The following is a 16,026-nucleotide window of genomic DNA, read 5'->3' on the forward strand; positions in this document are numbered from 1 at the left end:
AGTCTTTAATGTTTTGTGTTAATTCAAAAAGAGCCATCCAATCCCAGTACTTTACGAGAGACATTTGTTTTATTTTCTACTCTCCTTTTCTTCTTTATTTCCCGATGGTTAACCTCAGTGTGGCTCTACACGTTCCAGAGGGCTTAGCAGTGAGATAAGGCCGACAGGGCAGACAGGGCCTGCATCCAGGGGTCATGAGAACAAGGCTCCCTGGCTCGCTGACGTACAGCTTTACAACCCGCTCGGATAGAAGCTCTCCCAGAAAGAGCGGAGGAGAATGCTGTTGTGAGTGCATTGCACACACACACACATACGCACACAGTTACGCACGCACACACGCTGGTGGTACCAGGAGCGGTGGTGCGTGATGGATGGACACAAAGCTAGTTTATCCTGACCTGATAACCTCAGCTTGGGATCACTCCTTTAGACGCATACAGGCACACACATGCTCACACACATACACACCAGCCCTGCACAAGCCCATTTAAAACAGATTTCTGTTAACGGCTGGAGGAACATTGAGGCTGGGAACAGGGGATGGGATAAACTGTGAACATTTACTCCGGTTTAATGAAAAATGCATTGAGAAATTAAAAGAAGAAGAAGAAGATAATGTTTAAATTAAATGTGTTTGTTTGAATGCATGTATGTATGTGTGCATATGTGCATATGTGCATGTGTACGTGTGTGCGCGTGTGTGGGGGTGTAAGTGTGTCTGTGCGCGTGTGTGCTTGTAGAATCCTGCAGACCTACAGAGCTCCTTTATCACACAGTAACCCTATCCCCCTCAGCTGGCGCAAAAGATTTCCAACATAATCACACGTGTTCATATGCTGTCAACCCATCTCTCTCACACGTTGACACACGCTCTCTCGCTCACACACACACACACACACACGCACACGCACACACACACACACAAGACACACACGCTTACAGAATCGCTTACATGCACCCCCTGCAACAGTTGTGCCATGTAAGCTGCATGTCATTATTGTTACAACACATGCTTACGGTTGCCTCCTGCTCTTCAAACGCACTTTTAAGATAATACTGCAGTTAGATTTTCATCTGCCGGTTCTCAACCACGACCCGCCCGCGCAGGGTCAGGAACAGGCTATCTCCTCTACTACAGTTAAAAGATCTCCTGCCTCAGAGTCGTAAGCTCTCCGCCAGGGACGGCGGGTGATTCATCGCATCGTGTTTTGGATCTTGGTTCACGCACAGCAACCAGCATCAGAGTGGATCCCAGTGTAAACATCCGCACCCCCGTCCTTCTCATCCTTCACTAGACCTCCCCTGACATCACACACACCAAGGCATCAAACTCATACAGATAAAGTCACCAACGGACGTGATTCCAGCAGGTCCAGCAGCTACACTCGTTTAACGATGTTTATTTTGCATAATTATAGTGAAATATTTCCACTGTTGTAATCCAATAATGCAAAATGTCACTCTTTCCATGTATTTATGCAAAGCCTATAATAGGCTTATATAATTATACTGATTATGTGCATTAATTATAGGCCTTCTGATTAGAAAGCCTTGACCAATCATCACTTAGGCAATTAAGCGTCTGCTGTTTTTAATCTGATATTTATACACATTTCTAGAGTAGTAGAAATAACAGTACACTTGATGGGCATGATGCGTTAATTTTCGTTGATGCAACATTATCTTCATTACGACTATTGTAAAATAACTGTATTAGTGGTCCGATATCTCATTATATATCTTACTCTGCAGCAGCGTGATGAGAAGCGGTATGGCCAAAATCTTCATGGCATCCATATTAAATACGTCCACGAGTTAGGGAGAAGTTGAGCACAATCCAACTGTTGAGAGGATGAGTGCGCTTCGACCGCGATGATGCAACCAGTGGGATTCAACTGGAGTAATGGTCCTGCTGGAGCCGCCACGGGCTCTTAAAACTACTGATTGGAAGCGCGTCCATGTGGGACGGCGCGCCTCGGGAGGTCGGAATTGTTCTCAAGTGGCAGCCGGAGTGACCTATTGGCCCGGTCAGGGGAGGGCGGGCATGTTGACGTTATCCTGTTCCTCAAGCATGAACGCTATGGATAAACAAGCAAGGTATTCGTTATTTGACATATGAACACCTGGGTTCGTTTTTGGCTCTAAACATTGCATTGAAGTTTTCATATAATTTTATTCATGAGAATGAGCATTATTCCGGGAAGCGATATTAACTGATTTCTTATCATCTTTGGGTTAATTTAGAAAGACAGGGATAAAAGATATGGCATCTCAGACTAGCTATCAGCACTTAAGACTCAAATACATAAACTAAAAAGGTATTTTAGTTCTAGATTCGATGTTAGGAAACAAGCAAATTAGAAACCATTTAATAATTAGAAACCATAGCATAATTTGACCCCAAATGTCTATGTGTGCCAGAAACGCCTTTTCAATGAGCGCATATGGAAGAATAAAAGAAAATACACCTCTGTTATCGACAATTCAGTAGGCAACACATGGCTATTGTTCTTTTGGGAACAAACTGTTAGGTTGTAACTGGAGGCCGTTTGAGGCGGGGGGAGAGGGATTAGAAGCGGGCAGCTGGGCAAGCTACTGTTCCCTTTGCTTTTTCAATATTGTGGCTATTAGCTTTTCCATCATAGTGTCCCCCCCAAACACAAGCGCACATTGTCCCTGCAGGGCTTGAGTGCAGCGCAATTGTGGCCCCATGCACAGGCCCACGATGCATATGTCCCCCTGCGGTATAGGCTGTTGGACGCTACACTTGTGCAAACGGGACACACGGGCTGACAGGAGGGCATAACAGACCTTTAATCAGAGGCACCTGTCGAAGAGCCAGCTGCAACGAACAGTACCCCCGTTGTAACATATCATATGCACGCATGTGCTCACTCGCATACGGACACTTACGAGAACAGACGTATACGCATGGACACACACACATACACATTCAAGCATGAACACACACACACACACACACACACACACACACACACACACACACACACACACACACACACACACACGCACACACACACACACACACACACACACAAATACACACATGGACACACAAATACACACTCAAACACACACACACACACACACACACACACACACACACACACACACACACACACACACACACACACGAACTGAAAACTACTTTTCCACAGCACAGGTCAATTGTATTTTCTTGCACTAAAATCCGTTTTATAAAAAGGAGTCCGAGAGTCATCTTTCATAACGACACAAGGCTAAGGACGGCAAATGCGAGATATAGGCCTATGTGACAAGCATGTCGACGTCTGAAACACATCCGTGTCACTGTTCTATCTGCAGAGTGTAAGCTGTTTAACTGAACAGAAGGGTCGAATTGGAAATGTGGATTGATGTTCTTTCTAATTTCAGGGTTTTGATTGGCATTGTGAAATTGTATTTTTTGGAATTCGGAACAGGAGTGGTCACATGTTTTTTACTTTCATTGGGATTGAGAAGAACATGTTCAAAAACAATCTCTACATGTTATAATTTTTCTTAATGATATTCTGAACGTGCATAATTAAAAAGATTCACAGGCTACAAAAATAATAAAAAATTCACCAAAATCGCCACATCAAATCTTTAGACCAAGCCTCACAAAGATCCTCAAACAGAATTCGTTTTATTTAGTTCCATTTGAGAAATATTGGCCAATAAAGTTGGAGCAGTTATCCCATTTTTCTTATTTGACCATTTTGTTATTGTATAAAAAAAATATACGACTATAGGTGGATACCATGGGTGGATACCAATACCCAACACTACCCATAAACCCAAATTGTGGTTGGCTACTGCACCCAAAGGTGGCGCTATTTAAAATTTGTTAGTTAAAATTTGGCACTATACAAGTTCACCTTAAGGTCCCACAATATTGAGTTTCAACAAAAAGAGATGGTACAATTCTTTAAGGTTGGTTTCTACATATTCATTGACCCATATGATATATAAAAATGATTTGTAATATTCGATTATTGCCACAAGATGGCTCTCTTGCACTGGTATTTATTGGAAATGCGCTGATGGACCGGCAAATGAAATGTACTTCTGGGAGTAGTTGGACATTTAAACCCAATTCTACATTTAAACAACAGCGGCTACTTAGTAGGAATCCCGATACATTGTATTCGAAAAGTATTTTTTTTTTATAAAAAGAATAGCTTAAAAATGCAAATGAGCGCGCGTGTGTGTGTGTGTGTGTGTGTGTGTGTGTGTGTGTGTGTGTGTGTGTGTGTGTGTGTGTGTGTGTGTGTGTGTGTGTGTGTGTGTGCGTGCGTGCGTGCGTGCGTGCGTGCGTGCGTGCGTGTGTGTGCGTGCGTGCGTGCGTGTGTGTGCGCGTTAGTGAAAGATATGAGTGGGTGCAACCATGCTTCTCCTATCCCCACTGGTTGGATCCTAACAGCGCCAAAGCTTTTCACAGAGGCGCTGTTATAGGATAAGCACATGTGTAGCTCATAACACCAACTATGGGTCTGAATATGGCCCGGGTCGTACGATGACATTTGGTCATGAGAGAGTACGATAGCCAGTGGACATGTCCTGCTGCTGTGATTCTGCAGTTCTTACTCAGATTTAGTCTTTGGTCATTTAACACATTTAGCTGATTTATTTGAGCACCAAATTAAGGCAAATCTTTAACTTTACACAAAAAAAAAAACACTTTCACACTCACTTTGAAAGCCAGTTTGATTTTGTTATTTGAAGTGTCGTGTGTGATGTGATGTGCGGAGGCCTGCCAACTTAACTATTGTGAGGCTTCAAGTAAATCTGAATTTCAGGGAGTGAATGTGATTTGAACCATGTGATAATTGGTCACAATGAAGCAACTTCCAAACGCCGTGATGGAGATGTGTGTGGAGAAACAAGCGATGAGGTTCCTTTTCCCAATTAGATTCAGATGAACATTGTTTTGGAACAATTGACCACCACAACAAATTACAAACTGCAAATTATACATTTCTATCTGGATGAGAATGAAACACTACAAAATCATAAACACATTGTGTCTCTTGTTATTGTTTTATTCATCTCTCTTTATGCCTCATCTACAATTGTATTGTCTGTCTTTATGTTTACATTTAAAGGAACACCGAACAACTATACCCAATCACATTGTTTATATCCCTTGTGTTATGCAATGTTTAATATTGTTAAAACTATGTACCTGTGCGCTCTGTCCAGTGGGTTCCTAAAGCACTACAACATAGAAACCCCACAGAAAACGAGCCCCACCAGCTGGGTACAAAGGGCCTGCCTGAATCAGTTGGGACCGGTTTGGTCTGGTTTGTTACAAAGTTAGTCTTACAATAGAATCCCCTCAATATTCTCAATGGGGATACAACATTTTCCTGTGTGGTTGACCAAATCACAAATGGATTTCTGTTAGTTAGTCCTAGGCTAGGCACATTTATGGTGAATCCCTTAGATAAGTACTATTAATGAATATAAGTTAGCATTTTAACTGTAATGTTTCTTCTTGTATTACATCTTGCTGGTTGGACTGTGACGGCGGCCCTGCGATCCACTGCCGTCCTCAGCGAGAGTCTGTGTTCGGCTCTGGACCGTCATGTTGAAGGGGAGACAACAGGGACACAGTCCTGGGCCGAGAGACACTCCCAAATTAGGTTGCAGTGAGGCACGCGGCCCCGTGCATACCGTTCACTCCACCAATCACCCGGGGCTCCCCGGCAGCTTGCCTGTCATCCCCGGGATGACAGAACGCGCCTTCCATCCAAAGTACTTAACTGTCTATTCCCTACTCTATTCCATTGGTCACTTGTGTTTACCCCCGTTGTATTTCAGTGTTCATTGTTGACCTGCTGCCTAGTTTCCTTTTGTGTCCTGGTGCAGTTCTGTGTACCTCTGTAAACAGGGCGATGATGGCCGCTGGATTGCAATCGTCACCCGTGCTTTCCCATTAGCAGGGATTAACGGCCATCGAGTTGCGCATTAACACACGTTGGCCACGCGCCGCCGCCACCGCCAGATCCTATCTGGACCCAGGGATGACTCACTTTCCACTGGCCCTAAATCGAGTCCTTTTACGACTGTCTTGAATAGCAGGAATAGGATTATCGATTCCAATTTTACTATTTCTTAAACCAGACAAATACCCGCATACATTCTCACGCATCAATACACATATTACAGGACTACAGAGATGCACAAATTCACTCACTCACTCACTCTCTCTCACACACACACACACACACACACACACACACACACACACACACACACACATATATATGCATACACAAACACACTCACACACACACTCAGGTGATTACTCAACCCCACACACACCAACGTATGTATTATGTATACAAAACAAATATGTCATAAGGCATCGACACCGACAGACATGCATAACACTCACTCTAAAAGGTCAACTGATACTATGCATACTAACCCTATAACTCATTTGTAGCGAGCATAACCAGTGCACAGACACACTGTAAACACTGGCCAATGACTTGGCAAAGAAAACATCCCAAATAAACACTTTGTGGTTATATTAGGACACACTAGGATTTGGGAGATCGAATGCCCAAGCTATTATTAACGATGGACCAGCTTAAATGTGTATGACATAGATACTATTGAATGTTATTAATAGATTGGCCCAGTAAATAGATACGGTAATATCTAAATCAGGTTAATACAGTAGAACCATCTGGTAAGTTGCTAACTTTTCTGTGTGCGTGCGTGAGTGTGTGTGTATGTGTGTGTGTGTGTGTTTTTGTATGTGTGCGTGTGTGTCTTTTTGCATATGTGTGTACGGGTGCATGTGTGTGTTTTGTGAGCATTTAAAATACACACCTGTTTGAGAGTGTTTTCGAGTGAGTGAGTCCCACAGCTGAGCCCATAGACATACGTAATATGCGCTCATAAAATGGAATACCTCTGTACATTCTAGGTATCATAACGTTTTTCTGCTGCATGACTGCATTGGTTAAAGTGTGTGGACCCAGTTGTCTTTCAGAAGTGATTATTCATACACTACATGTCATTTTGGGATGTTGTAGTGAACCACTATTACAAATATAGTGCATGCCCAGAACCAGAAACAACTAATTTGTGTGTTTGTGTCCGCATGTGCATGTGTGGGAAGGATGGAATAACTTGGATGGAATAGGTCCATCTTCATTGTCATTGTCATCATTGTCCATGGCCAGTTGTCTCTCTGTCTCTCTAAGCCTCCAGAGCCCTGGCCGGTTGTGGGGTGTGTCACTAACAATGCAGCGTCCATAAAACAAAGAGAGAGGAAGACCACAGAGGGGAGCAGAAAGAGACAGAGAAGACCATCACACACCATCCGCATCACGTCCTTCTTAAGGGTATGTACCACATTGCTCTAAATGTAACGGCTTGTTTCGAAACTATAACTATAATCCAATCCTATGTTTATAAAATGATGTGAATGTTTCTTTACTGATTTCATTATTACTAATGTTAGACCATATAATGTAATCATGGATTTTGTGGAGATAATGTAGAATGTAAAATTACTCCTTGAAGTTAATGCACCTACTACAAATTCCAAAAAACCTTTTTCTTTGTACAAAAAGTTGTCAATATCTTGATTCCTTCACGAATACTTAATGACCACTTGGAATGGATCAATCTACTTCATAGATACGGTTGGCAAACAAAACAAGAGTGGTGGGACCTTCCTTTTGACGGTATCTTAGTTGTCATGGAGAGGGCTCCCCCTGCCATGCGAGCCGCCCGACTCCAGCCCTACCTGGAGACCGGACCCCCTCAGGAGCAGCGCTCTGTGCTGGAGACCGGCGCGTTGGAGGAAGGTGATGTGGACACTACCAGCCATACTGAAGTAGTATCTCGCTCAAAAATGCTGCTATGGACACGCTGCTGGCAATAAACACCAACATGCCAGTGTGCGGGACCAGTGGCCGTTTTGGGCCGTTTTGGGGCTGTGTGTGCGAGCACCTTAAAGGTGACACATTATACCACCAGGTGTAAGTGTGATTAGCCATTACAAGCCGTTAGATAGTTTATTGGCTAATCACACTCACACCTGGCGGCATAATAGGTCACCTTTTAAGGGATCTTCCGCCTCACTACCACAGCGAAGAGGGACTGCGAGCGGATGTCGGGCGAGGCGATGGACCGCAGGAAGGTGTGGGAGCCCAGTGTTTACTACTCGCTCGGGAAGGAGTCCTTCCACTTCGCCGGGCATGACATCAGCATCCGGGAGTCCATGGACACGTATGGCGCTCTGATCTGGCCCGGGGTGAGTTCAGCTGCTGCGCTACTCTCGGTTCCCATTGAGGAGGGCGTGGTGGTACTCATGATGGGGATGGTGTTTGTTCTGTGCAGGCGGTAGCTTTGTGCCAGTTCCTGGAGAACAACCAGCAACAAGCGAGTCTCGTGGATAAAGCGGTGCTGGAAATCGGGGCAGGGACTGGCTTGCTGTCCATCGTGGCCAGTCTGCTGGGTAAGTCTGCTGTTAGTTCGACCATACATTGGGTGGACCACTATATTTGTGTGTTTGGGTGGAATGGTCTTTTGCCGTTATTTTTTATGCAATAGAGTCCACTTTGTAGTTCTCTTTTGGTCAGGGTCTTAGGTATTCACCTCTCCTCATCTGCTCTGTCTTCACAAAGGAGTGCGTGTTTCACATGAATTAACATAACTCTCAGATTGCCTAACAGATTGCCTAACAGATGGTTTGCCTCTCGTGTGCGTGGTTCTCCAGGGGCCTGGGTCACTGCCACCGACCTGCCCGACATCCTCTCCAACCTGACCTTTAACCTCACACGGAACACCAGGGGCCGCGCCCGGTACACACCGCAGGTGGCGGCCCTCACCTGGGGCCAACACCTGGACCGGGACTTCCCTCGCAACGGCTGTCGCTACGACTACATCCTGGCAGCGGATGTGGTCTATCACCATGAATGCCTGGAAGAGCTGCTGGCCACGATTCGTCACTTCTGCCACCCAGGAAGTACGACCACACTGCTGTGGGCCAATAAGATCCGCTTCCAGTCCGACCTGTGGTTCATAGAGCACCTAAAGAGCAGCTACAACACCAAAATGATCTGCGAGTTACCACAGCAGGAGGTGAAGATATACCAGGCCACGGCAAAGGAGTGACTGGGAGGACGGACACGGAATCCGTCCACGATGCATCAACGGATTGAACGATCATCGATTAATGGGTCGACGGATGGATGGATGACAGACGAATAGGATAGATGGAGCAATGATCAAATGATTGGGCAAATGAGAGATTGGGTGGTTGGATGGATCCACATGAATAGGTAGCAAAGCAAGATGTTTAAAACATATCAGGTAGGCAGTCTGTGTACATGACTGGGGATCAACCATTGGTTTGATCAACAAAAGAGGTGCTGAACCTCAATGAGACCAATCGGAATAAATAAAGGTTGAATAAAAAAAAAGAAAAACATGGGTTGGTGATATGAGCAGGGTTTTGCTGAAGCAGGAAGTGAACACTTTTATTCATATATACATTGAAACTTTTTCATACAATTTAAGTTTTTGTTTTTTTAAGTTTTCATGCAATTTTAGTCTGTACACTCAACTGCTTCATTTTATAAATAAATTGCTTTGCTGGAAGAAAAAATATTTTTACATTTAGCTTATAATACAATATACTCAATACACTCAATATCATGCAAATTGTAACATAGTTGTTAATATTATTTTAAAAACTGGCATAAAGTATTAATTTCACCCAGAAATAAAAACAATGAAAAGTACTGTATTTGTGGTCTTTGGTCGATGTTTCTCAGTGGTTTTAAGGGACTGAATTTAAAGCTAACAGTCATTACTTCTTACATTCACCATAACCATTGGTAAGTCACCTCATCTACAAGCCACACCTAAAATTAAGGAACTTAAAAGCATCACAATATATACAGCTCTAAAAGCGATATCTTCACAACCTGGTCGAGTGGAGGGAACAGAAGAGATCATCTCCTACACCAAGACCTCCTCTAAACAATTTCCATGACCTAAAACTGCAAAAGAAAAAGAAATCCATCTCGGAAGCAATCCGGCCTATCCTTTGAAATGTCTTCAGCAGAAACCATCCTACTTTCAAGGTCAAATCGCCATAAAATCAGAAATAAAAACTGAGGTCAAAAGAGCCTTCTGGAGTTCTGGGGGTGTTCAGGCTCAGCGATGCAGGCTCGCCCCCTCGTGGGGACCCTACGCCACAGAGCAAGTGGAGGACTTTGGGGGTTGTTCTAAGATGGACTCCCTGCGGAGGTCGTTGGGAAGAGCCCCGTCCACGCCCCAGACGTTGAGCTCACCGTAGAGGCCTGTCTCGATCATCTCCTCCTGCCAGGGGATGGAGATGTTCCCCGAGGAGAACTCGTCGAAGAAGGTCTTGTCCGGTTCGTCCAGGGCCACGCCCTTCACGGAGGAGAAGGCCCCTACGTCATCCAGGCTCTTGGCGTACACCACCTTGGGGTCCGGGACGAAGGGAGGGGAGAGTAGACCTGGAATCAGGAGAAGCACAGGTTTAACATCGCCACCATCGTCATAAGATGAGGGGTTTTGATGCCCCTATGCCTGAGGTCCAAAATGAACACCTAGGTTACATACTAAGACATCTGGCTGGCTGGTCAATGTTTAGACTTTAGACTAAAAAAAAAAGAAATGAAAAAAGAAAAGGCACAGTAGGTCGAATCTAGTGGCATCTAGCAGAAAGGACTTGGCAGGAATGGATTGTAATATTACATTTTTTGTTTTACAGACTAAAAAACGGAATCCATTTCATGAATCATTCAAGGAAGCTGACTTGGCTACTTGATTCTATAGTAGACAAAGCATCATTTTGCGAGTATCTAGTGGCCTCCTACAGGCCTGTTTAGGCCACCCTAGCTTCTCAGGTGGCCTAAAGTTGGTTGCAGTATGCAACCTCACGGCTAGATGCCACTAAATCCTAAACAGTGCACCTTTCATTTTGGACCATGAGACATAGAGAGACGAGTTCTTAGAATGGCCCTTGTGTCCGTACCCTCGTTCAGCTTCCTCCAATGGATTTCGCTAAAGAAAGGGTGACCCCTGAGCTCGTCACAGTTGTTGTCCTTGAAACCCAGCCTCTTTTCCACCTCTTTGGCCATCAGTGCATCGCACAGGGACTTGGAATTCTCACTGAAGGTTTCTGGATAAGTCACAACCCTGTTCAGAATGCGTTCCTTCATCGTGTCGCGGTCGACCTGAGTAGAGACAAAATGGAGATTGAACCGATTCATGGGAAGAGGCAGGCAGACTGAGAAAGACAACCTTTTACAGATGGGACTAATGACAGTTAGTGGTACAAGGATTGGATATGAGAGAAGACAAGATAAGGTACACTATAGTAATCCCAAAAAGGGCAACTGGGAGCCACCACATATTGACCACAAGCGAGACGGAAACTCACAGGCAAATACATCTCAAAGTAGAAACAAGACACAGGGATGTACGGCACTATTTAAAAGCATTAGTGGATGAACTCCTGTAATGGCTCCATTCAGACATCTCAAAATGAATACCTTCTCTCCTCTCTCCCTGAATGGATTCTTGGCCGCCAAAAACTCAAACAGCGTCACACCGAGGGTAAAGTAGTCCACAGAGGTGTCATACTTCTCCCCCTTCAGCATCTCTGGAGACATGTACCCTGAAGGGAACGATGGGGTATAAAAGATCTTTTTAAAAGGCTGACGGCCAACACTTTTCAGGGATGAATGGTCCAACGAGTGAAGCCAGAAAAGGGATGTGTGTTAAGTTATGGTGTGGCTGGATATCTGCGTGGGTTGGACAGAGACAGACCTGGTGTTCCAGCATAGCCTTTTGTCTTTGTCTTGCCTTCTTTCAACTCCACAGCGAGACCCAGGTCGGATATGCGCACGTTCCCTGGCAAAAGACGCACATATTCCAATATTTAGACGTTTATGTGTAGAATACTATGTTACATACACACACACACAGATGCAAACTTGGAGCAGTACCTTCATTGTCTAGCAGAACATTTTCAGGTTTGAGGTCTCTGTAGATGATTCTCTTCTGGTGGAGGTGCTCCAGGCCTTGGATAATCTGGGCGAGGTAGAAACAAGCCCTGGTCTCGCAGAAGCCTGGGTTGTTATCATCCACCAGGTAGATGTGGTACCTGCCCCATTGCGAGAGAGGGAGATTGAAGTTATGTCATTTTGTGCTACACACATAGGCCCAAACATTTAATAGATATTAAGACAATAATATGAAGAGCTGTATGTTGCTTTACGCTGCAATAAATGAATTAACTCAAACCAAACTGTCATTAATATTCCTATGTAAATGCTTGACCTAAAAACATGGCGACTGTCACAAAAACAACAAAATGGATGGATTTACTGATTGAAGCTAGTGTTATTGTAATGCATGGAAGGGTAATTATATTGTGCTGAATACAGTTAATATATCACTTAAACTGGCTGCATATATACACATTCTACCATTTGCTTTGAATGGTAGTTCACAGCTTTTTGTGGAGGCGTATGCATATTCAGCTTTTTTTTTTCTTTTTTTCATTGCGTGCAACAGAATATAATAAAAATTAAAATGGATTTTAGTGCCATTCAGAATAGCACATTAATAAAACTGCGGAGGGAAATTCATTAAACGTTTTTTGGAGCACCTGTCGATCCTACGATGTGGTTGTTGATTTGTGTTTGATTTAGGCTTGGTTTGCTTTAGTTATGACGTACTTGAGATCTCCTCCGTTCATGATGGTCATGACCAGACAAAGTTCGTCCTTTGTTTGGAATGCGTAGGCCAAGGACACAATGAAGCGACTGTGGACCCTGGCAAGAATTCTCTTCTCCACCATTGCCCCCTAGAGTTGAAACAAAGTAATAAAGATAATTGATTACAATACTTTTAAACATTTAAAACATTTTTCAATGTTTGTCTGTTTAAGAAGACATGGTTTTATAAAATACACTTTTTTTTAATTGTATTTATTCCCAGTGGTTTAAGTGCTGAAAGTATAGTGCTGAGGGTGCTGTTAGTACTACTAATTGGATGGGTGAAATTATATTGGCAATAATAAATATATATTTTGGTTACATATCTGAGTGTCCGCTTTTGTTAGCAATATCTAGTCCTATTACACATTTCAGCATTCTTTCTAAGTGGTAGCATTGGCCTTGGAGGGGTCTCTAACATTATACCAAAAGGGAAAATGTATTCAAAATCTAGTTGGCCTATATCTAAATTCAATCGAATTGGCTACTCTTACAATATGTTTAAATTAAATAGGAATAAATCGATTGTAGCATGTGTAATTGGAGAGGGAACACAGCCATATTGGGCGATGTGTCATAAGTGTTGCTTTAACGCAACAGTTTGGAAATGTCCTAAATGTTTGCCCCTTCAATTGGCATAAGCTAAGCAGCTTTTTGGGGGGGGATGCAGTTTGGGGTGAGATGCAATCGATAACTTCTTTTCATTGTTGATTAATTCGGACACAGCATATTTATCCTCGCACATATCATTTTAAATGGGGCCCGTGCGTAAGGGACTTCAATTAGATAAGAAGGCCTATATATTGTTTATAATTGCAACGTGTAAGCATGTGCATTTACGCTAATATGCGCTTGCATCATCCGCTCAGCACCCTTCGAAAGAAATACGTTCCCCCGCGCATGCCCAGTGAGTTGATATTCTATTAAGTATAAATTAAGTTGGATAAGACTGCGGCGCGTGTCTTAAACCCCAAGTCAAGGGCAAGAGCGAACATGGCCAGACTATTAGTTACAGTCAGAAGGGCTTTCCTCTAAAGCCCTCAGTATTAAATCTGTTTAATACCACGGGCTAAGGCCCCCAGAGATATAGCCAGGGACAAAGATGATTATCACAGGACAATTGATTATTGGAAATTGTTTCAGAGCCGTAGCCGGCCGTTTGATGGTTTGATGACGTTTAAGAAGAAGAGAACGTTTAAGCGTCTTTGGGTACCGAGAAAGCGCTACATAAAACCTATGTATTATTATTATTAAGATTGCGAGACGTTTTGCCTACATTTTAGAAAAAAACGATTCTGACGTACATTCCACTTTTGTGTTTTTATTTAAATGTCTAATGAGATAGGACTCCGACTTTGCATAAAATGATAAATGCATTCATTAGAATATTAAAACGCTAGAGGTAATTTATTAAATGGAAAGACTAATGTTGAATGCAGCTGGCCACACCACTTAAATAGGCTATTTAAAAGTGCGTTCATCTCTTCATTCGAAAATATCCCTGAACCACCTCAAATGCCCCAATTCTCTTCATCAATCATGTCATAGTAGCATACAACTTGGTCACTAGGCTACAACTTGTTTCAGGTCAAGGGTATGCACCACTCGGGACAATGAGGGTACTTATAAAATGAAAGCCTGATACGGCATTGGATGATTTCAGTCAAGTATGAAAAGAGAAACAGCAGCTGATTTTTGAGTACATCACCTCGTTGCCTTTACGTTTCTTCAATCGTTTCTTGTTCAGCTTCTTACAGGCATAAAGTTTCCCAGTGGCTTTCATCTGACAGGCGGAAACTTCCCCAAAACCGCCTTTCCCCAGCACACGGAAATCCAGGAACCAGTCATCGTCCATTGGCTGCATCTCGAGCCACTTCCACTGCAGGAACCTCTTCAGGTACATGCTCTCCAGGAAGAAGGTGTAAGGGACCTCACGGAGGAAGTTCATCACGCAGGCCAGAGCTAGGGCGAACAACCCGTCCCCGGCCTCCTGTTGACCCTCTTTCACTTTAGCTACGATTTCCTCCGAGAGAATGGGGCAGTAGTGCTTGGCAGAGGGTTCCATGTACCTCGTGAAGATCTTGGCGGCCTTCTGACTGAGGTCACCCTCGTCTGCCAAGTCGTACGCCTCGATGTCCTTCCACAGACGCAACGGGCCATTGTATTCCAGGGTGGCACTCAGGAATTCCCTGAAGAGGCGTCTGCCTATGGGCTGTTCGATGCACACGAAGTCAAACGTCAAGTCGAGCGTGTCCCTCAGGTCCTCGCACACGGTGATGTGGGGGAGCTTGAGACGCGAGTGGTACTTCTTGTCCCGCGCAGCCGCCGCGGAACCGTCGATGCTGCCACGGGCGTTGATGTAGGCGGAATTTGCCACCACCGTGGTGAGGGCTCCAAAATCCATGTTGTTGGCCGGTTACTGTGAAGCAACTCTGAGGACGGACATACCTACGCAAAAATAATGTTGGAAGGAGGGGGGATTGGTCATCTAATTCTCTGGGGTGCAAGGATGAAAAAGCAGGTGAGGTGGCCAGCGATGCAGATTACAAAGAAATGACAGAGCATACGAGGAGTGCATGCGGAGAGAAGGGAGGTCCGAGTCTGAAATAGACCAATGTACTTGACAGGGACACACTTCAGCATACACATCCACATAGAAGGGACACACACAATCACACACACCCCTGCGTCAACACCTTTCAGTAATCCATTAACACCCTAATGCCCTCGACAAAATGCGAGAGCTCGACCTAGGGAAGTGGTGATACAATACATGCACCTGGATTATGACTGGTCAGCCAAGCGGCACATCATGTAACAGCGACATTACGTTGGTCACTCAACTGATCTTTCTCAACCGCGTTTAGTGCAGAGGAGGCACTTTCTGTAAGTAGGCCGAATGAAAAAACTCAAAACACATGAAATTGAATGCATTAAGGCCTAAAAAGTTACAATACAATGTTTACAAATTTGTGTGATAAATTGCTTTGGTATACAATACTTTTAAGACATATTTGATAAAGGCTGCCCTTATGGCTGATGGCAAGTTATTATTCATTTGTAACAGTTCATAATTAAATGCTTTGTTGAAAATCGCTTGGTATTCCATCTGGTGCCTCAAGAAAAAATCATTAACATTCTTCCTTAAAATAAAATGAAGCCTTCCCAAACCGGTCATTAAAGTTTGAGTGCATGCATAATATATTTAAATCCCATTCGA

At 43.9% G+C, this 16,026-nt stretch overlaps 3 protein-coding genes across 4 annotated transcripts in view; 1 reads left to right on the plus strand and 2 right to left on the minus strand.

Annotated features, from left to right (window-relative positions):
* Positions 1–1,979, minus strand: part of jam2b (junctional adhesion molecule 2b) — a 7,687-nt gene extending 5,708 nt beyond the window's left edge. Inside the window, exon 1 of one of the 2 annotated variants that reach the window (XM_060040272.1) lies at positions 1,746–1,979. In XM_060040272.1, the coding sequence (XP_059896255.1) occupies positions 1,746–1,797 (52 nt within the window). In that variant the 5' untranslated portion in view covers positions 1,798–1,979. The remainder of the gene's footprint in view (positions 1–1,745) is intronic. The other variant, XM_060040273.1, reaches the window with a different exon arrangement.
* Positions 1,980–6,768: 4,789 nt separating this feature from the next.
* On the plus strand, positions 6,769–9,410 carry LOC132448762 (protein-lysine methyltransferase METTL21C-like). Its single transcript, XM_060040279.1, has 5 exons — positions 6,769–7,382; positions 7,681–7,850; positions 8,136–8,299; positions 8,386–8,503; positions 8,765–9,410. Exons 2-5 carry the CDS (start codon positions 7,742–7,744, stop codon positions 9,160–9,162), a joined length of 789 nt encoding a protein of 262 aa, XP_059896262.1. The 5' UTR covers positions 6,769–7,382; positions 7,681–7,741; the 3' UTR covers positions 9,163–9,410.
* A 90-nt stretch (positions 9,411–9,500) lies between these two features.
* On the minus strand, positions 9,501–15,983 carry grk1a (G protein-coupled receptor kinase 1 a). Its single transcript, XM_060040266.1, has 7 exons — positions 14,515–15,983; positions 12,768–12,895; positions 12,033–12,190; positions 11,854–11,937; positions 11,577–11,701; positions 11,057–11,258; positions 9,501–10,535 (listed from the first exon to the last, which is right to left on the minus strand). Exons 1-7 carry the CDS (start codon positions 15,208–15,210, stop codon positions 10,243–10,245), a joined length of 1,686 nt encoding a protein of 561 aa, XP_059896249.1. The 5' UTR covers positions 15,211–15,983; the 3' UTR covers positions 9,501–10,242.
* Between the last annotated feature and the right edge of the window lie 43 nt (positions 15,984–16,026).

Source organism: Gadus macrocephalus, chromosome 20 (genome assembly GCF_031168955.1).
Source record: "Gadus macrocephalus chromosome 20, ASM3116895v1".
Lineage (NCBI taxonomy): Eukaryota > Metazoa > Chordata > Actinopteri > Gadiformes > Gadidae > Gadus > Gadus macrocephalus.